Source organism: Citrus clementina, unplaced genomic scaffold (assembly GCF_000493195.1).
Source record: "Citrus clementina cultivar Clemenules unplaced genomic scaffold, Citrus_clementina_v1.0 scaffold_2, whole genome shotgun sequence".
Classification (NCBI taxonomy): Eukaryota; Viridiplantae; Streptophyta; class Magnoliopsida; order Sapindales; family Rutaceae; genus Citrus; species Citrus x clementina.
This window is the reverse complement of record NW_006262688.1, coordinates 29832541-29853550: the sequence shown is the minus strand read 5'-3', so window position 1 is coordinate 29853550 and position 21010 is coordinate 29832541. Positions and strand designations below refer to the sequence as shown.

Sequence of the window (21010 nt, the reverse complement as noted above, 5' to 3'; positions counted from 1 at the left end):
CCTAATTTTAAATCAACTCTAAATTATGACATTATTTTTAATTTGATTTCAATTAGGCCCCTAATGTGCTGTATGCAGTTTTACTCAAACTGTGTTAGTTACATTGAACATCAGGGACCCAAATGCTATTTTCCCAATTTAAAATAGTTCTACGATATTGATTAGAGTAAAATCATGTGCTATGGCTAAATTCACGGCACACTGCCTTAGTTGTCAATCAAGCAAATAAAAATTAGTGAACTCTTATCCTATTGCAATATGAGATTTTTCATAATTCATAATTTTGGTTAATTTTATTATAATACACTGTATTCACATATAAGGATATAGTTATTCTACTAATATTTTAAGAAATATATCATATTTATAGAAAGATATCTATCTTTATCTTTTTAATGGAAGAAAAATAAAATCTTAACATTCACATTTTTCGGCATTAATTTTAATGGTGCAAGTTCTCCCACTGGATTAAAAAATTTACATTTAATATCTAGTTTTTTTTTCTTCTTTTAATAGACATGTCTAGTTTTTTTTTTTTTTTTTATCATTCTTCTTTTTATATGTTGATTATTATCTTTTAAATCATTGATCGTTCCTTATTATAAAGCTTGGAAAGACTACATTACAATTTAACAATGTCGATTACGGTGTATGTGGTGGGTGATGAAGATTATATGCAACCAGACAGGCTGGCACATGTGAGATACCTTGGGACCCACTCAGCCTGCAAAAGTCACGGACTCGCAGGCATCAGCCGTTGTCGTACTCCATAATTTCAATCAAATCAAGATTCTTATGTCTTACTAACAAATAATAATATGTTATTTTGTAAATGGAAGGCTATTTTAACTAACAGTTGTAACTGAAAAAATAGAATTAATTTTTTATTATTGGATTTAGTTAATCCAATGATAGTAGATAACTGTTATTTTTTAAATATATATATATATGTAAAATAAATCAAAATTTAAAGTTAAAAAGCCCGACCTAATAAGTAATAACCCGTAATAAAGTAACATATTTTCAGTACGTCGCCCTCAGTTGAATACTTGCATGGCAATCTCCAAATTGGCCACTTGTATCACTTTTTTCATTTCCTAGAATGTAGTCAAAGCACGTTTTTTCATTAATAATTGAAAAATAATGGTTATTTCCCAATTGGTGTAACGGATATGATTTTGCATTTTTACTCTTTAACAGAAAAATATTTTAGATGCATATTATTATAATGGAAACTTTGAATAGAATAATGATAGCTGACCTAAACTCACTGACAGCGAGTCCAAAAACAGTGTCATCAAACACCAAAAAGGGGCAGCAAAATACGTAATTTTGTGTTACCTCTCAGTGGGTATCTACTTACAATCATTTTTGAATGATATTAAATAGAGTAAGGAGTAGATGTATACGGTCTCACCTGAGATTTGTTAAATTGTGGGAAGGGGATGTGGGATGGCCGGCCATCGGCCACGGGAGTCGTGCGATAACAATTTAGCAAAACTGTGGAGTGGCCGTCAGTTAGCGTGGCCAGTGGCAAACGCGCAAAGTGCAATCCACCTAGAAGGCTCTAAATTGCAATTACTCGAGGCCAACGTAAACACTTGTCACTTTGCATGGCTTTCTACATCTCTCCCTAATCTCCAAGAGATACCACTCACATTCGGCCACGTCATCTCGGTGCTCCGAAATTCCAATTACTCAACTCTTAACTACTTTAAATACGAGATGCGGTTCTGGTCATTAGACACCAAGTGGTGCGTCTGCTTGTGGCTGCTCTGCTGCTCCGCTCTTTGGCTTGCGTGTTTGTTTTTGCAAGCTCTCTCTCTCTCCCTCTCTCTCAGGGCAGCCAGCCACTCAGGACTCAGCCATGGCAATTTCATCCTCCATTTTGTTTTGTTATTTGCTTTTCTCTCTTATATCAAACGTTGCTTCCTCGTTCATGTATTCTGGTAATCAATATCTTTTTATCATATATATATATACATGTGTTTTGCTCATTTCAGTGCAATAGTTGAATGTTCTTTCGTTCTTTAGTTTGATTGGATTAATTGAAAACACAGATGATAGAAGGGACGTTTTGTTTCCACAAATCTTAAAGGAAGAGGCAGTGACAAGGCTCGATGAGCTCGGCAAGGTAAATAATGATCCCCTATCTCCTTCTTCCTTCTTCTTTTTGGCTTATTTTATTTTGTTTTGATTATTATCATCGCCTTCTTGTAGTCTTATTCTATGATATTCGATTTTCGCCTTTGTTATTTAGTGTGATTTTGACCCCTTTCATTATCTTGGCTATTTGTCATCGTTTCTATATGAAATGCATGGTTGATTTTTTGCTGGTTTTATTCCTTTTTAGTGTTAAATTTTTGGTGAGATTCGAATCTGATTATCAATATTGTAAGTTCTATTCGAATCGCTATCATTCGTTGACTGAATAATTCTTCCCAAAGACTGATTACTTTTAACATATTTCCTTTACCTCCATCATGCCTACCATAACTAGTTATTTTGGTTTTCTACTAGCGGCTTTAACTATAACCTCGGCTCTATTTATTGGTCTGAGTAAGATAGGACTTATTTGAAATTAATTGAATGAATAATTCATGAAAACAACAAGGCTATATATCTTGTTTGCAAAGATGGCGCTTCTTCTTTTTTTTTCCTGATATTTCTACCTGATTTAATCAATGAGTTGGAACGAATCGACCGATCAGTCTATTTTTTTTAACGCTGATTGCTTTACTACTATTATTATTATTTATGGTGGTGAAGTTGGTTATTCTTTAATGTTAAAAAATTGTAACAGGTGAGTGATGCTAATGGCTATCTTCAGAGGACATTCATGAGCCCTGCTTCAGTGAGAGCTGGAAATCTCATTCGTCAGTGGATGGAGGATGCTGGTTTGAGAACGTGAGCTTCTGCCTTTCTTATGTTTTCAACAAAGTTTTGAGACTCTTGATTAATGCTGATGCTTTTGTTGATTTTTCAGGTGGGTGGACCATATGGGCAATGTACACGGTCGGGTTGAGGGATTGAATGCAAGTGCTCAGGCTCTGTTGATTGGCTCTCATTTGGTAATGCTCTTATTTCTCACTCTGTTCTCCTAACCTAAGTTTTGGTTGGTGGTTTTCCTTTGGGAAAAAAGAATACGCTGGCAAGGATTAGATGAAACAGCAATGCTGATAGTTTTCAGTTCTGTTCTCCAAATAGGATACTGTTGTTGATGCTGGAATCTTTGATGGGTCATTAGGTATAATCACTGCAATATCTGCATTGAAGGTCTTGAAGAGCACTGGGAAGTTAGGAAAACTAAAACGGCCAGTTGAGGTTGGTGATATGTATCTCTCAACATTTTTATTAACTTTTTTTTTTTCTTTTAATGATTTGCTTGAGCCATGTGTGTGTGATTCAATTGGCTAAATGCCGTTTTTCCTATGGGAATAAGAAACAAGTTGTATTTGTTTTCGACTTCTTATTGTTGAAGCATCTTTGAACTTGCTGAAAAATTTAGCAATCCTGATAATTGTTAAGATTGCATGAACGAAGGAGGCTGGCATTGATTGATTGGATTATAAACCAATTTGTGTGAAACAAAGTTACACCAACTTGCTGTACTTTTTCGCTGCTAATCGTCCTATCTATCTAATTTGGATTGAATTTTAGCAGATTTGAGAACCAATCCTGTCATCAAATGCTTGTATTCCTTGCACATCTTTTAGAATGTAAAACGAGGAAATTATTTGTGAACTATAAAGTGAGGATATGAATTCATTCGAGTTCTGAATTGCAGGGTGCTTCATGTGGAGCACTTCTAATTTCTGGCTGTCGAACCCTGCAGGTTATTGCATTTAGTGATGAGGAGGGGGTCAGATTTCAATCTACTTTCTTAGGGAGTGCTGCTTTAGCTGGTGTTTTACCAGTTTCAGCATTGCGGGTATCTGATAAGAGGTTATCACGTAGCTCCAACTTTATGTATTATAATATACTGTTCCTATCAGTATGTTTATGGATAATTCTTTCTTCAGTGGCGTAACGGTGCTAGATGCTCTTAGGGAGAACTCTATAGACATTGCAGAGGAAAGTTTATTACAACTCAAGTATGATCCAGCATCCGTTTGGGGTTACATTGAGGTACACCAGCCGGACTGAGTTTTGTTCCGAATGAACATACTGTATCTTTTTCAATAGTTGGTGATTAAACTTTTAAAGGTTATAATTTTATATACATCTCATGAATATGTACTCATTCGACATTGCAGGTTCACATTGAACAAGGACCTGTACTGGAATGGGTTGGTTTTCCTCTTGGAGTGGTTCAAGGCATAGCTGGGCAGACACGATTAAAGGTATACAAGGTTCTTTTGCCATATATCTGTCAGCTTGGGCTAATAATCCATGGGCAGAAACTTGAGCATGATTGATGAAAAAGAAGCACTTAAATTGATTGTTGCATGTTGTGAGTAGATGGTGTTTGATTTTAACGGGAGTGTCAATGTCAGAGAACATTGAATGTGGAAGTACATGTTGGTAAATTAGTGTTGGTAAAATAAGGATGTTTAGCTTAATGGGAACTAATCTAGAACAACAAATTAATATGTCTATGACAAATTTATTTTGGCATAATTTTCAATGTCGAGCCCAATGAATGGTCAAATGACTGATCAATGAAATAACTCATTTGTAATGAATTAGACCTAGCATAGCAAGATGCGGCAAGTTATATATGTTGGTTTAACCTGATCTAACCAGGCAGGTTAATCACTTGGCCACTGAAAATTTGCTTTGATGCAAGTTTGAAGCATCAAGAGGAGAAAACTAGAGAAAACAGGATTGCTCGTGGTTGATCATGATTAAATTTCCTTCTCCTCCAAAAGGAAAAAGTTTGATTATCTTGAGATAAATTTCATCTTCCCCCAACTGGAAGAAATTAAGAGACTCTATTGTCTTTATAACTCCGTGGTTGATCATGATTAAATTTCCTTCTCCTCCAAAAGGAAAAAGTTTGATTATCTTGAGATAAATTTCATCTTCCCCCAACTGGAAGAAATTAAGAGACTCTATTGTCTTTATAACTCTGCCACTTGGGGAATGGATCATCAGCTGAGTTCAATTTTATAGGTTCTGTTTTATCCTCTGCTGTTGAAGTGGATATTTACACTTTTTAAGGCAGTTTATCCCCCTCAAAAGCTCTTGACTTTCTTATTTTAAGTAGTAAGATTCAAATAATGATTTTGGTGAAAATCGAGGTCCATTTCATCCAACAGTTATATCTGCATGATTTTTTCAGGTTACAGTGAGAGGTTCACAAGGGCACGCTGGAACAGTTCCAATGTCAATGCGTCAGGACCCTATGACTGCTGCTGCTGAATTAATTGTACTTCTGGAAAGACTCTGTAAACACCCTAAAGATTTTCTGTCTTATGATGGTCGTTCCAACGGCTCCACATTGGAATCACTATCTAGTTCTCTTGTCTGTACTGTTGGAGAGATTTCAAGCTGGCCAAGCGCTAGCAATGTCATCCCAGGAGAGGCAAGAAACCTTTCTCTTGATGCTGGCTATTTTCTTCTATACTCTATATTCTGTTCATAACTAACGTCTGAACTCAAGATTTTAAGATAATTGTAACAGGTTACATTCACTGTGGATTTACGAGCAATTGATGATGCAGGCCGTGAGACTGTTCTTTACGAACTATCTAATCAATTGTATCAAATATGTGAAAAACGTTCCGTTTCTTGCATTGTTGAACGAAAGGTGAGATAATTACTTGCATCTTATTCTACACAATAATTATAATTAGCACATACAGATTAACTGTGTGCAATGGATTGTTTCAGCATGATGCAAATGCAGTGATGTGCGATGCTGATTTAAGTTCACAGCTGAAGTCTGCATCCTACGCTGCACTCAAGAGAATGACAGGTGAGACTCAACATGAAATTCCAGTAATAATGAGCGGTGCCGGACATGATGCAATGGCCATGTCTCATCTAACCAAGGTTTGTTCTCTCTTGTGCCGACTAAACAATTTGAGAAAGTAAAAATCTTCCCACTGTAAATAATAGTAATTCCAATGATTTTGAACAGGTCGGAATGCTCTTTGTGCGATGTCGGGGTGGAATAAGTCATTCCCCTGCAGAGCATGTTTTGGATGATGATGTATGGGCTGCTGGTTTAGCAGTTTTGGCATTTCTTGAAACCCATGTGTGAACTGTAAACATTCTGCAGCATTAATGTAAATATTTTCTTCTAAAAAAATAAGTCTAATTAGGCAATGCCTCAATTTGGAAAACCCATTGCATAGATGTATGTATCATCATTATTTGTTTTTGGTAGTTGTTTATGCAGATACACTCAAGATAAGATAAGAGTATTTGATGTTGGGAAGCCATAACAATTACCCATAACAATATGGTACGTTAATTATACACATAAATTGCAAGATAAATGTTGAAATTGTATGAACTCAAAAGCCTACAAATGGTGTCACAATTTGTATTAAACGAAAAAAAAGAGATATGGTGCAATCGGTCCAGTCCCTTGAATAATAATCTGCTTACAATGAATAATAATCTGCTTACAAAGCACAAAAAAAAAAGTTGGCGACGAGGTATTTGACTATTTGGAGTTTTGTGTCTACCAGAATTAAGCAAGCAAAATCTTCAGATCCATGAGCTTTTTATAAGCTAAATAATTGATGATTAAAAACCACCGTAACTCAATTCCAAACATATCCTAAAGCCTCGTGCATGCGAAATCTCTATTTACAGAAAACAAATTCACGACATAATGAAAATAAACTTATATAAATGAATAATTGCATGAATTGTATCATTTCTTCTATGGATATATTAGATCCAAATACATCAGGGCACATCCAGTCTATTAGAACTACGTCAGCTCTATAACTATTGTTCTATTGGATACTGCAAAACTAACAGCAAGCCTCAACGGGGGAAATTCAAATTGCACTTTTCTTATAGTTAGTATTGCAAATACCCAGAGCTTGAGATTGCAAAACTTACTTTGTGACAGGTGGCTGGGCCAATTGTTGCAGCTGATGAACAACATGAGACATTCTTGGGCGCATAGAAGGGACATGCTGTGTACAAGCGTATACAAGGTCCACCACCTTCTGCACAACACCAGCTTCTGGAATATCAGAGGATGAAGAAGATATGAGAGGATCCAAGAGCTCAAGGTAGCGATGTGATTGCACCAAAGGTGTGGCCCATTCAAATATACTTTGCCAACAAACAGAATCAACAGCTTGTGCAGGTCTACGACCACTTACAATTTCCAGCAGCAGTACTCCGAAGCTGTAAACGTCACTTTTTGTTGTAAGCTCATTTCTATATACAAATTCAGGAGCGAGGTATCCATATGTGCCACCAGCCATCACTGTCCTCTCTTGCATCACTTCCCATGGCACAAACTTTGAAAGACCAACCCCCATCAAATGTGCACCAAACTCTTCATCAAGCAATACATTACTGGCACGAATATCCCGATGCACAACATGTGGCTTAACCTTGTCATGCAAGAACCTGTTTTTTCAAGATAAGAAGGAATGAGATGGCTAATAGATTAAATTCCTGTAGGAGATCACTTGGAAACAGCGTTTTGAGAGTTAAAAAATTAATACTACAATCTTCTCATCCTACTGATTCTACTGCAGTAACTGTAAGAACAAGAGAGGCTAGAGGATGCACAAGTTCGGAATGAAAGCATCATATTCAAGGATAAAACCCGCAGCCAATAAGTTGTCAATAATTTAAAGCCAGATGAAAAACAAAGCACTGGATCAATAACAATTTGATGTCAGCTGGAAGATGTATTGCCAATAAGAATATTATCATAGATACCAAACAGAGTAATATGTAAACAATTCCTTAAGAAAGAGTCATGGCAGTACTGGTAGCACATAATTGATTTTTCTTGAATCAGAGTCCCAAGAAATACTTACGCAATTCCCTGAGCAAGGGTTGTAGCAACTTTCATTCGCATTGCCCAATCCAAGCTCCGCCCTCCCCTTGGTATGTGGTGTAGCCATCTATCTAAGGGGCCATTGACTATAAACTCATAAACAATATAGCGGTCACCGTGATCATAGCAGCATCCCTTTACAGCCACCAAATTTGGATGATGAAGCCTTGCAAACCTTCCAATCTCAGAATAGAACTCTTTCTTCCTCTGAAAACTGGACCTTTTTAACCTCTTAACTGCCACCCTCGATCCATCAGGTAGAATGCCACTATATGTGCCACCTGTTTTGGAGTCTCCCAGAAGACGATTCCCTTCACTGAAATTCTTTGTAATTGACCTCAATTCCTCAGTGGTGAACACCTTCCATGATGGGGGAACTAATGCAGAAGCTGCTGGATTAGATAATTTTCGAGACTTTCTGCGTCTCTTGCTCCGCCTGTATGCAAGGAGCCAAATCACAATGGCAAATGTTGTGAGGAGGATCAACCCACTTACAACTCCAAGGGTAATAAGATATTCCCTATGGCAGTGCAAATAGTAACATTTGTTCTCTGGGAGAAAAGTAAGGAAATGTCAAAAGGATGTTCTCGGCAAGGATGATAAAATTATACAAAGAAAAAAAGAACAGAAGTTCTGACCACTAGACAATAAAACTAAATCAATATAACCAAGAAACATTTTGGGAAAACTTCATCCACCGCCACTATGTTCTCATACATGTTAAGTCCATAACTTCCCTTGAAAAATCGTTCGAAAACCGTATCTAATCAAGAAAAAAAATCATAAAAAACTACAAAAAGAATATTAAAAAAGAATTCATTGGAAGTCCATATTCTGCAGGTTTCTAATAATTTTTCCATAAAGATGTAAAGACATCATATTTGGCAAACACGGCGAAGATGGATGATATTCTTGTAAAATATTTCAGAAAGGGAAAATTTAGCAAACAGCTACTCAACTATGATATTTAAGTGAGGTCTTACCATGCTCAACCATGCAAATAAAAGGATGAGATGCATTGCATCTCTCAGTCACAAGAGATCTAGATCCATTACTGACCAATGTACACAAATCAACTGTAGCATGCACATGACAAGGCAAACTGGTGCAACTTGAGTTAAAAGACCCAACTGCATGGATTGATTCATTCCACTTAGACATATTATCAGACCACTTCCAACTAAAACCAACAGTAGTGTTAATGCTTCTTCCTCCAACCCAGCAGCCATTGACATTTTTGCCACACAACTTCTGAGCAGAATGTTCTTCTTCATATGATGTCAGGGCTGCCAAGTGTCCACCAATTTCTTTACAATAGGTTTCTGACTCATCCCATGACCGGAAGTTTCCTATATATCCAAAGCACTTGCTCTTCTCCTCATTGATAATCCAATCAGGAGGACATGGTGCTGTATGGAAAGCAAATAAAAGAAGTTAGATTAAAAGCCTTGAACAGAATTAACATGAAGAATAAGAAAATTGACACGCCATATTTCTCTAATCATTACAATACTGCTAAAGAAATTTACAGGAGTACTAGAAGTTCAGCAATACAAAACTTCTTCTCAGAATAAGGAAATGCTGAAAGAACATGTGTTGGCACATCAAATGATAGAAAACTTAAATCCTTAATGCCTCTTTCTTCTAATCTGATTTATTACACATATTCAGTCCCAGCCATAGTTCAGAAAATTTCACCATTACATCATGATAGCTTGAGTTTAGACCATCTGATATTGACCATTAGCCACCTTTCTGAGAAAAGTTATTCGAAAATGTCAACTATGGTTCAAGAATGACTAAACAAAGTTATCCAAGAAAAGAAACAAATCGTTTGGACATAGCAGAGCTTCAACAGCTAAGCTCAAAGCCCTTTTAAACTAGTCATAGATTTTTCAGAAAGTTAGCACTGGTAACATAATGGGGGGAAAGAGAGGGAAGAAGTATTGATATTTTCCTTTATAGTTTGCTGTCATATGCTAGTTCCCGAAAACCTAAGATCCAAAAGCTTACATGATAGCTGCAAGAGAGTTCAAGGTTATTTTCCCTGTATCTATTAAGCTAATTCTTTCTGCACTGGACACTTTTCTAATGGAGCAACACTATCGGCACTTCACTTTTTAGCTTCTCACACTTCACTCAGCTAAGCACTAAACAAGCGAAGTGGAAAAATTTAAGAGTTGGGTGCAAATAGAATCTCTTTGAACTATGAGACTAACTCAAATACAGGCTCTTTACCATCGTTACCATATTTTTATTGATCACATGGGGAATCTTCGAAACAAAGACTTATGTTTACTGTTTACTAACGATTCTTCAGAGACGGGAACGACTTATGACTGATCATATTAGTAAATGCCAGTAATGATTCATGATGTATCAATTGTTAAATTCATATGCACAAAATAGTTTGTTTGGTTGCCAAGAGAGTCTAAACGAGAGGTCACACAGGACCTGTGGCACACCTTACAAGTCCCAGAGCTCAAAATCTCTTTGTCAACAATGTATTCATTCATTTTTAAACAAAGTGGTCGTCCATTTATTAGCATTTATAAGTAATGTTATAATAATCTTATGCAATTTCTTTCAGATTGATCAAATGTCTTCCATGTGTCACTTTGAAACTATAAAGGCAACAGTACAAATGATATTATAATGACAGTTAGCATTCACAAGCAAACATCTTCGCAAAATCTAAACAGACAATTCCAAAAATTACACAATATTTCAGAAAATGAGTTTGCAATCATTCGTAACAGCGTCATTTCCATTTATGTGAAAAATAAAAGAAAACAGTTACAAAATATTTTGTTTCCACATATTTATTACGACCAACAGGTATTGAAGCATTTATTCAAGTATGCACACCTTTCCAGTCCTTATTCATAGAAGCAGCCAATTGTCCATTACTTGACTGATTTGAGATCTAAGAAACAAAATGAAGCATCAGAATACAAGTAGAGAGAGTAACGCATGTAAATCCTCCAATTTGTGTAACATCAAAATGAGAAAGCAATGATCTTACAGTATCTGAAGCCACAAGCTGTAGCACATAATAAGCAACCAAAAGCAGAAAGCACTGCAGGGGCACCAGCTTCTTTTCCATCAGAAGCGTCATACAGTACTCTTAAGGAGGAAAAATGAGAAATTGATGGTGAGATCATTAGCTTGAGAGAATTCGTCCAGACAAGCAATTAACCCAAAAATCACTGTATTACATAATTGAACTGGAGTTGTGCTTGTTTTAAACCCAAAAAGACATAAACCAGAATATTTTAGTTATTAAAATTTATGCAGATTGCATTTGAAATTTGAAAACTGCAAGGCAACATATGCTAATTAAAGAAGCACTAATAATAAAACGACTTCAATTAGCTAGCAGTAACTCAAAACCCTAAAAACACTGACCCCAGATACTCAGAAGAGAAATAAAAAAGAAACCTTAGTTGTCCATCTGGGTACCAAAAAGTGCCATAAAAATGTTTAATTTTCATTCCAGTTCTCATAGTTTCTCTGTAACCACAAAGATATTAATAAAATTAAAAAATGAAAAATTGAGCAAATGGGAAATACGATTATACCGTCAAATGAAATGGGCTTAACCCAAGTTCCTATTTTTCGCAGAGACTTCAAACAGCAGAGCCTGAGGCTGAGAAGACCAAAATGGAGTCTTTGTTTAAGCAAAATACATTAATTGTTATTTTATTTAGTGGGGCCTTTTGCAGTTAAGAATGAGTGAAGTGAGCAGTGAGTTGGTTGTTGGTTTTATTTCTTCTTCATTTATTATTTATTTATTAATTTTTATTTTTTTGCCGCCTTTTGGCAGGAAAAGCGTTGAGCGCTTGTAAAGCATCGCTACTTTTATACACGTTACTTAATTGTTTGTGTATATTTTGCCATCTTAACAATTTATATGCGTATTCATTAATCTTATAAAACCCATCATCCTTGCAATAGCAGTGAAGAACAAATATAAAACTAATTAAACCCATTTCTCTTTATAAAAAAGAAAATCATGTTCTCTCTAGTAAAAGTCTATACAAAACCATACTTTATTTTTTTTTCTGCCAACTATTATTATACAAAAAAAAATTCATGTTACCAATTAATTAGTTTAAATATTATAACGATCTATTTTCTCAAAATTTTTCAAAGATTAGTTATTCATATCCTTGAAGATTGGTTTAATCAACATATTTTGGATTGAAATCAATGATTGGCACTAAAAATTTGTATTACCCATCAAAGTTTAGAGTTTAGACACTAGGTAGTAAAACTGCACAACAAGAAAAGGAAAACTAAAACTGAATTTTTAGATTTTTTTAAATTTTTTTTCTTGGGGCGAGAGAAATTATTTTTTTTAGAAGAAAGACATTTTTAGAATTAAAATGAGTGTTATTACCAATAATAGATTTTGTAGCATTAATCAATGAGGTTTACTTAAAAATGGGGTTTCAAGTATGGTTGACAAAAGAGCCCAAACCGGCCCGATCTAAACCTGTAGATTTGAAGCCAAACCCATTATATGAGTCCAAAAAATGTAAAGCTCACATAGATTGAGCTTGGATAAACGTCTTTTTAATTTATAAATAAAAAATAACATAAATTTAAATAAAAAGAAAAAACTCAAAACAATGAAGTAATATTTTTTTATATTAATATTTGTAATTTATTATATTGAGTAATTAATATTTAGTGTATTGGACTATTATTCTATTATATATTAGATAATTATCTTTAATTTAAATATGCTTTTACTTTATTAAAAATTATTTGATAATTAATTAAAAAGCTCACGCCCTACTAAGTTCAATTTGGACAGGTTTTTAAAGAATTTGGGCTTCATTTTATTCAAAAAATAATAATGTGGGTTGGAGCCTGGGCTTAGAAAAGTCTAGCCCAAGCCTACAAATTACCGATCCCAGTTAGTTTCAAGAGAATACTTGAGGGATGCATGTAGTGCTACTCCTTCATTTTATAAATTGTCTCTATTTTCTTTTTGAGTGGTGATATTTGACCTCTTAATTTTTTTACTAGCCCTCATTAATTATTTTTATTTCTAAAATTACCCTCATTATTCAATTAATTCTATTTATTTCTAAAATTATTCTCATTAAAAATAAAAATAATTCCATAGAGCCTAGTCATCTTTCCACTACCATTATCACCACTTCAAGCCACTATTCTTTATCATTCACTGCAATCTCAATCGTTTTATTGATGTATCTTCATTATTTATCATTCGTTCCAATTAATTTATAATTTCTTGATTTATGAGATTATTGTTTTTTTTTACCTCTTTTCATTTGATATTATTTTGATTTTAGTACTAACATATCAATATCACTAAAATCAATTCAAATAAATGAAGGATTTTGGTCGGCAGCTGTTGGGAAATTTGATTGTAGGGTCAATCGGTGACTAAGAGCTAATGATGCAATGGGTTGACGTGATGATAGTGGTGGTGGAAGATGGATATGGTTTATGTTATATTTGTTTATTCAATTATTATTATTATTAATTATTTTTTATTTAACAAGAATAATTGTAGAAATAAGTGAGATTAATTGAAAAATAGGCTTAATGAGAGAAATTACGGGGTCAGATATCACTACTCTTCCTTTCACTTCAAACACCTTATTACTGTAAGCCTAGCCCCAAATTTTTAAACCCTTTTTTAATGTAGGCAGTGGGGATGGGCAAATTAGGTTTTGCTTTAGATTGTTTGGGTTGCAACTTGATCAGGTTAGGTTTGAAATTCAGATCAAATCGACTTGGTAATTTGGGTTCAAATTTCAGTTCAAGTTAATTCGGGTTGAAACAGTTTCTTACCCTCTTACTCTTTGAGAGAAGCAACCGTCCAATTCACCTAATTATTGAATCATCAGTCGCCATCAAATTTGCTCAATTTTAAATCAACACATTGCCATAAAAATAATTTAAAATCAATTGTTTATAATAACAATTAATAATTATACGAAGAAGAAAAAGAAGTAACCTTGATGGATCAGAAGCAAGTCAGCTACAACAGTCAGTAGAGACGGAAGAGACGACAATCAGGCTAGAAGCTGCAACATCGGAACGAAACTGACATGGGACAACCTTAGGTGTCGGCGTCATGCGGGTGTGTGGAAGTGAGGCTGTGAGAGAGAGAGAGAGAGATAGAGAGCGAGAGAGTGTGTGTGGGGGGGGGGGGGACAGTGATCCAATTCGGGAGTCCTAGATTGGATAATTGTCCGGGAATCCAATGGTCGCTGCTGGTTTTTTTTTTTTTGGTGGGCTGCACATGGTGGACCGTTTTGTCCCGAAAACTATTCCAATTTGGGACTCCCGGATTGGAACAGTACCCTATATATATGTATATATGTTTGCGGCTGATTTTGGGTCAATGAATAAAAAACCACAAAACCAAGTTAAGAACAATAAATTTGTTTTTTGTCGAGGAGCGAGGTGCCTCACTTGTTCGGTGCGTGCGGGCTGTTTAGGCTTTTTTATGGAGCGGAGAGGGATTGAGATGGCGGTGGATATAGACGGGGTTTGAGTCCAGGTGCGGAGGGCTGGCAAAAATCGTCTTAAACCTGCTAAAAAACCATAAAAGAGGTCAAAGGTGGAGCCGGAGGTGGCCAGCGACCACACTCCGACGCTTAAGTTAGAGTTGGGTTATCTCATGTTAAAGAGCTTGCAAGCTCTCAGTAATGGAAGTTTTGAGGTTGAAGATTAAACCTGAGTATTTATATGGTGTACCTCGGGTCGCTGTGCCACATGGCGTTATATTATTGGCATTCTCTGCTGTTATGTCAAGAATATTCTTATTTTCAGGCGGCTTAGGTATTTCAAAAATATGCGTAGAGAGTAAGTTTGAGGCGTATTCACGTGCTAGGTGTAGTGGAGTGGTCATGCATACCTCAGCAATTCCGTTGTAATTTTACAGGCGTGGCAGGAAAAACTGGTGGTCCCAATTGTCATATTATCAAACTTTTGGTTGATTCGCTGGCGTGATAGGCGGCTGTCTCCTCTTTTGTAGCACGAGATTTCCTCATCGATTCCTTATTTTTTGACACGTATTCAACCGATCTTTTTTAGATTCGGGGCCCACCTATCCCTTGACATTTTTACAAAGACTTTTTACACCCCTACATAGTGTACCTGAGGTATCCCCAGAGTACTTAGGGTAGTCAGGGTACCTAGGGTACTCAAAGTACCCGAGGTAAGCCAATTTTTTAAATATCGACACGTGGCGCTTCATCGTTGGCCTCATGTTTCCTTCCCAAACAATGTATATTTTTAATGCTAATCCAAATAGACTTTAACTTGGATTCTCGTCGAACGGGCTCTAATTTTCAATCCAGTGGAGACTATAGCTTAAACCGAACCGAATCCAACCTAAAGTTTGGTTTAACCATAGTTGCCCATTCACTCATTAATTATGCCATAGACCCTTTTTTTTCCTCCTTAAAAATAATTTTTTGACTCATTATTTGAGTAACTAAAATGTCATTTTTAATACATCTTTAATCGAATCATTAGTCAAATCGTCAAACTTTTGCATGGGTTATTGGGAGATGATTAACACAATATGCATGCTTTAAGTCATTTCAGATAATTGCAGGATTGTTCCCTTCATATTGAGCAAGGGGAAAAAAATTAGAGTTTGTCCTAATCAGTAATCAACTACTTGTTATCTTTTCTTGGACTTCATGGGTCAAACAAAGTTCACATGCGTGCTCTAATCAAGCTATATGAATGTTACACATAGATTCATCTATATTTAAACTAATCAATCTTAAGAAATCAGAAATGAGAATTCTGACCAGTGGTCTATAATGGACGTAAAATTAGAACGATTGTATTTATATGCATAAATTAATTTTGGGGAGTAATATATGACCATTTCAAGAATCTAATTAGCAAGTGAATAGTCAAAGCCAATTGGATCATGATCCTCTCATGATCTGAGCTAGGGATGACAAAAATTCCCACAGGGACGGGGACCCTTGGGGATTTTTCCTATTCGGAGAGGGTATGAGGATAATTTTATACCCAATTTCTTATTCGGGGAAGGGACGGAGACGATTTTTTACCCAGGTTTTTATTCGGGAAAGGAATGAGGATGAGGTGGAATCCATATCCCCTACCCATTTCCCCATTTCCTCATATTAATTTTTTTTTATTTTTTAGAATTATTAATAAATGAATAATAAAATTTAAATTATAAAATATTAAATATTAGTATAAATAACAAATATCAAAATATTTATACGCATCTACTATGAAAATTTCACAACTAATTATAGTCCTAAATTACTATTTGACCATACCTTATTCCAAAGGTCTTGGCCCAAAACTATTTTAGATTATGCGTTATATTGGTTATATTATTTTTATTATTTTAGATTTGAAACCTGATGTTATCTCTCAATTTCCAACATTCCTCGAGGAAGAATAGGATGAGTATGAGATATAAAAGTAAATGTTTTTATTAAAAATATTAATTTTAGTATCTATACCCATTTCATTTATTTCATTATTGATATAAGAATAATTTCTTTTTATTATAAAATTATGAAGGTTGAGGAAGATAATTATTCTAATTATTTGTATTTTGTAGTGTAATTTTTGTAATGAATTAATATTAATCTAAGATATATTGTCAAACCTTACCTTTGTTTAAATTTTTATTTTAATATGATTAAATCAAGTTCAAAAATAAAAAATGTATCAGTTATTCAGGGATCGAGGACCTCTCGGGGATCCCCTCTTAATATTCAGGGAGGGGGCTAGGATCCCCTCAAGCAATTCTGATGGGGACGGGGAGGGGACATGGATATATGAAGAACATCGGGGATGGGTGTGGGGATGTCGGTCCCCTCCCCTCCCTTCCCTATTGCCGTCCCTAATCTGAGCACTCTTGATCTTTTACAAATCTTATGTTATTTTTATTTTAATGTTAGTGGATGATTAGAATTTAACTATTTTTTTCTTTTTAATTTATTAACCACCAATCATATTAACATAATTTGCTCAGATGAAGATCATGATCCTTATTTGGTGTCCACAAATGTAATAAAATTCCCCATTAGGTCCCAAGAGATTTTTCATATTGTTGAATGACGATTTCATCGATAATGGAATCGAATATTTTAAGTTTGGACTTTTGGCATTATACATTGAGACACAAGAATATAAATGCTAAGCAAGCATTTTGCGGCTGATTAATTAATTGCCAATGGTCCTTTTTCCATCGATATGTAGCCAGAAGCTTGTTCTCTTTAATTTGTAGTTATGATGTTGTCTTCAAGCTAAGGCTGACCTTTAATTGATTCCTACACTTCGTAAAGTGGCACCATATATATACAGAAGAAAGTTTTTTATTCATTTTTCAGGATCCTCCGTTTATCACAACTTTTTAATCGTCCCTTTTCTTTTCAAGGATTCTCCACTGATTTAAATTAGCTTATGATCATTATATATATATATTTCTTCCTCTTATGTTATTCGTTTATTGTTTCCGATTGTTAATTTACACTATTATTTAAATTAACTAACATATAATTTGTTATCTCACTGTTTTGTTTTTACAAATCCATGGCACAAGTTTCCCTTTACCGGATTCATCGCGATGATGTCTTCTATAGGGACTCTGATGATGGAAGCTTACGCCACCGGGTGTCATAAGAGGACTGAGTTGAGAAAAGCTCAGCCTTTTGATGGAGATGAAGAAAGTGATCATGATCAACAAGGGGTGCATGCAGGCCATGTTCATGGTTCTAGCTTTGTGCCCGAGCCAACAAATTCATCTGATCTTATATAAGAAATCGTATCATTTCTCAGGTACAAAAAAAAAAAACTCTGGATTACTAATACCAAATGCATGCACTTAATTTCCTGATAATACAATCTTTGAGTTTATTAAAATAATTTTTTGATGATCTGCTAAACATTCGTTTTATTATTGGTCCTTGAAAATAATAGTAACTACTGTAGTATCACAGTATCATTCACTCAAGGTATGGCACATGGGCCATGGTGACTGAAAAGAAAGAACAGAACAAAGATAGCTTCTTGAAGAGACTGTTTGTAGGTAACATGGCATGGTGTCTTCTTTTTGTCTTCAGTTCACCTGTTAAAGTCAAAGAATCAATTATTGTCTAATTAATTATTTGTTTCGGCCGGGGGCATGACTTCGTGACTGATTGGATTATTTTCGATAAGTTTAAAAATAATTTTTAAAAGTTAAAAGTTAATTTTTGATAGTTAATAATTTAAAAAAATTATTTTTATTAAATCACTTCATTTTACATGAGATTTAAAAAAAGAAAAGAAAATAGTAATTTTTCAAAATCTGATTTTGAAAATTAATTTTATAATTAATATATATATATATATATATATATATATATAGATATCTTCATATATATTATAAAAATCTACAATTATCTTTATTAATTAATAAATAAAATTATTAACTTTTAAGATATTATTATTATTATTATCAATTATGTTGAGATAACAAAATAAAAAATTAAATTAATAACAAAAAATGTTTATTTTAGTTTTCAATTATTATATGTGCATAATAAAAAAATATTTTATATACATGCGTATAAATATTTAAATAGATTTTTATTCAACGTCATTCTTAACTGAGTCATTTACATTTTTACAATCATTTTTTAAAATCACATCACTTTTAAAAATAAATTTTACTAAATATTTAATTGATTATATCTAAAGCTGATTGTTTGCATAGTATAACTAGCAGCAATTATTCTTAAAATTACAGCATTATCAAACTGAACTTATAAGCTAATTCTACATTCTTTGCATTAAACAGGTTTTGGAGTTGGGAATTGTGATTCACTCAGTGATCATTGGAATATCTTTAGGAGCTTCCGAAAGGGCAAGTACAATAAAACCTCTGGTAGCAGCACTTAGTTTCCATCAGTTTTTCGAGGGAACTGGACTTGGTGGATGCATTTCTCAGGTATATACCGATGCCATACACCCCACTTCTAGTAATCCTCTCCATATAATTTGTTTGCTAATAATAATAAAACACATGTCACTCCTACGTTTAATATGATATTATCAAATCCCGTCACAAGATTTTACACCACATATAATCGTGAACTGCAAATTGGCATTTATTAATTATTTAGAGCGCAGGCAAAGTTCAATTACACGGCCATCTCAATCATGGTGCGATTCTTCTCTCTTACTACAGTGGGCATTGGAATATCAAAAATCTACGATCAAAGTAGTCCAACGGCTCTCATTGTGCAAGGCCTTCTCAATTCAGCATCGGCTGGGATCTTGACTTACGTGTGGATCTTCTTGCGGCTGACTTTATGAATCCTAAAATGTTAAGTAATATTAGACTCCAAATTGGAGCAAATTTTACTGTTCTTCTAGGAGCATCTTGTATGTGTTTCTTGGCCAAATTAGAAGAACATTAGAAACTTAGAATTATACCCTAGCTAGTATGTATTATCGTTCTATGCATTAATTGGAATGATTTTAAAATTAGCAGCTTTTGCTTCATTGCTTGTGCTTTGGATTTGAATATGTAGCACATTTCCATGTGGATCAGCCATCGATCCGATAAAATATTGTTGAGATAATGAAATAGTCATTAAATGAAATTGATTAACTAAGGGAGAGAAATGTAAATTTTCTAAGATAATACAAAGAGATGATAATTGAATCTTGCCCATATAGATAGGGAAGGAATTTAATATTATTTGTGTATTACATTTATGTGTGTGTGTGTGTGTGTGTGATATTTTAATTGAGAGAAAGAGATACAGTATTAAAAATTATAACATCTGCATTTCCATTAAATGTTAAAATGTTGTGATATCAATAGTGATAGGTGGACAAAAATAAGTATACCATCATTGAAAGACAGAAAAATCATTACAAAACAGAAAGAAATTTTATTACAGGACAATTTTTTGTGGCATGTATTTGTTTGCCTTTTTTTTGTACTCATTTCAATGCATACGTCATTATTCATGTAACATATATTTTAATTGAGTGAAATTATTTAATGGTCACGGTATATATCCATTTCCATTACATTTTTTCTATGGTCTGTTTGGGTTATCCTACATCGGTTGTAAAAGGAATTGGTGGTGACTTCATACGTGTGATAAAAAGCCTCACCTCCCAAGTTAGTTTTTGAGGTTGAGAGAGGTACAAAACCACCTAACACTGATATTGGATCCCAAATTTACTAACATTTCAACATATAATATGTATTTATGCTTTTGACCCAAGGCTCGATGTGTGAGGCGTAGATTGATGGCGTTATCCCACATCAATCGTGGAAGGGACTGGTGGTGACTTAATAATTGTGATGGAAAGCCTCAACTTTTAAATTAGTTTTTGAGGTTGAGAGAGGACCATGTCATGGGATTCTCTAATCTGATCTTCATTTGGGTTTTTATTGCTATTTTGTTTAATTTGATTTTGTTTGTAGATGAACAGAAGTTAGTTTAGCTCTAAGAAGTAAAGATCTAATAACACTCATGTCAAAAGTTAATTGTGTATTGATTTTTGTTCGTGATTTTGTACATATATGTATATCATCATTACTTAGAGATAAACGGTCTTATCAAAATAAATAAATAAATGGGACGCGTGTCTGGTGGCACTCCGGCGCATGAGTGGTTTAGTGAGTTCTTCTTCTAAGTGTTAGATATATTATATGATTGAAATTTAGATAGTATCATAATTAAAAAAAAATTGGATTACTTATAATAGATTCGTGATATATGTGTGTGCAGAGAGAGAGAGAGAGAGAGAGAGGTAAGAAATTGGTAAAATTTAAATCTATTTTTTAGCCCTCATCTTTTCCTGAATTTTGATGATCAGCTAAATAAACTACTTAGAATCACTTGGCAAAACTGAAAAGTGGGAAAAAAATAAAAAATAAAAATTAATTTGCACTACTACACAGAGGTTTCTGTAATATTTTATGTCATTTTCAAGTGAAGTTTATTGCTCAACTAAAGTGATCTTGAA

At 34.3% G+C, this 21010-nt stretch overlaps 3 protein-coding genes across 5 annotated transcripts; 2 read left to right on the top strand and 1 right to left on the bottom strand.

Moving 5' to 3' along the window:
* Positions 1-1718: 1718 nt before the first annotated feature.
* On the top strand, positions 1719-7121 carry LOC18050862 (allantoate deiminase 2). Of its 2 annotated transcripts, XR_002907058.1 has the most exons (14): positions 1719-1949; positions 2061-2134; positions 2804-2907; positions 2987-3071; positions 3208-3324; positions 3836-3945; positions 4023-4128; positions 4257-4343; positions 5285-5527; positions 5627-5752; positions 5836-5997; positions 6086-6233; positions 6335-6412; positions 7034-7121. XR_002907058.1 is itself a non-coding variant. In XM_006448563.2 (13 exons), the coding sequence occupies exons 1-12, from the start codon at positions 1868-1870 to the stop codon at positions 6206-6208; spliced, it is 1419 nt and encodes a 472-aa protein (XP_006448626.1). In that variant the 5' UTR covers positions 1719-1867; the 3' UTR covers positions 6209-6233; positions 7034-7118. The 2 variants fall into 2 exon arrangements, 1 of the variants encoding a protein (XP_006448626.1); XM_006448563.2 differs by lacking the exon at positions 6335-6412 and having other exon boundaries at positions 7034-7118.
* On the bottom strand, positions 6786-11748 carry LOC18050861 (C-type lectin receptor-like tyrosine-protein kinase At1g52310). Of its 2 annotated transcripts, none has more exons than XM_006448561.2 (6): positions 11566-11748; positions 11010-11110; positions 10853-10910; positions 8968-9393; positions 7965-8535; positions 6786-7545 (listed from the first exon to the last, which is right to left on the bottom strand). In XM_006448561.2, the coding sequence occupies exons 2-6, from the start codon at positions 11100-11102 to the stop codon at positions 7020-7022; spliced, it is 1674 nt and encodes a 557-aa protein (XP_006448624.1). In that variant the 5' UTR covers positions 11103-11110; positions 11566-11748; the 3' UTR covers positions 6786-7019. The 2 variants fall into 2 exon arrangements, with proteins under 2 accessions (XP_006448624.1, XP_024046060.1); XM_024190292.1 differs by lacking the exon at positions 11566-11748 and adding an exon at positions 11426-11514.
* A 5816-nt stretch (positions 11749-17564) lies between these two features.
* Positions 17565-19447, top strand: LOC18050860 (zinc transporter 5; the record flags this gene model as incomplete). The annotated part of the gene is given in 5 exon segments (XM_024190948.1): positions 17565-17789; positions 17792-17815; positions 18819-18968; positions 19151-19304; positions 19307-19447. Coding segments are annotated over 5 exon segments (687 nt in total), but the record flags the coding sequence as incomplete, so codon positions are not given.
* Between the last annotated feature and the right edge of the window lie 1563 nt (positions 19448-21010).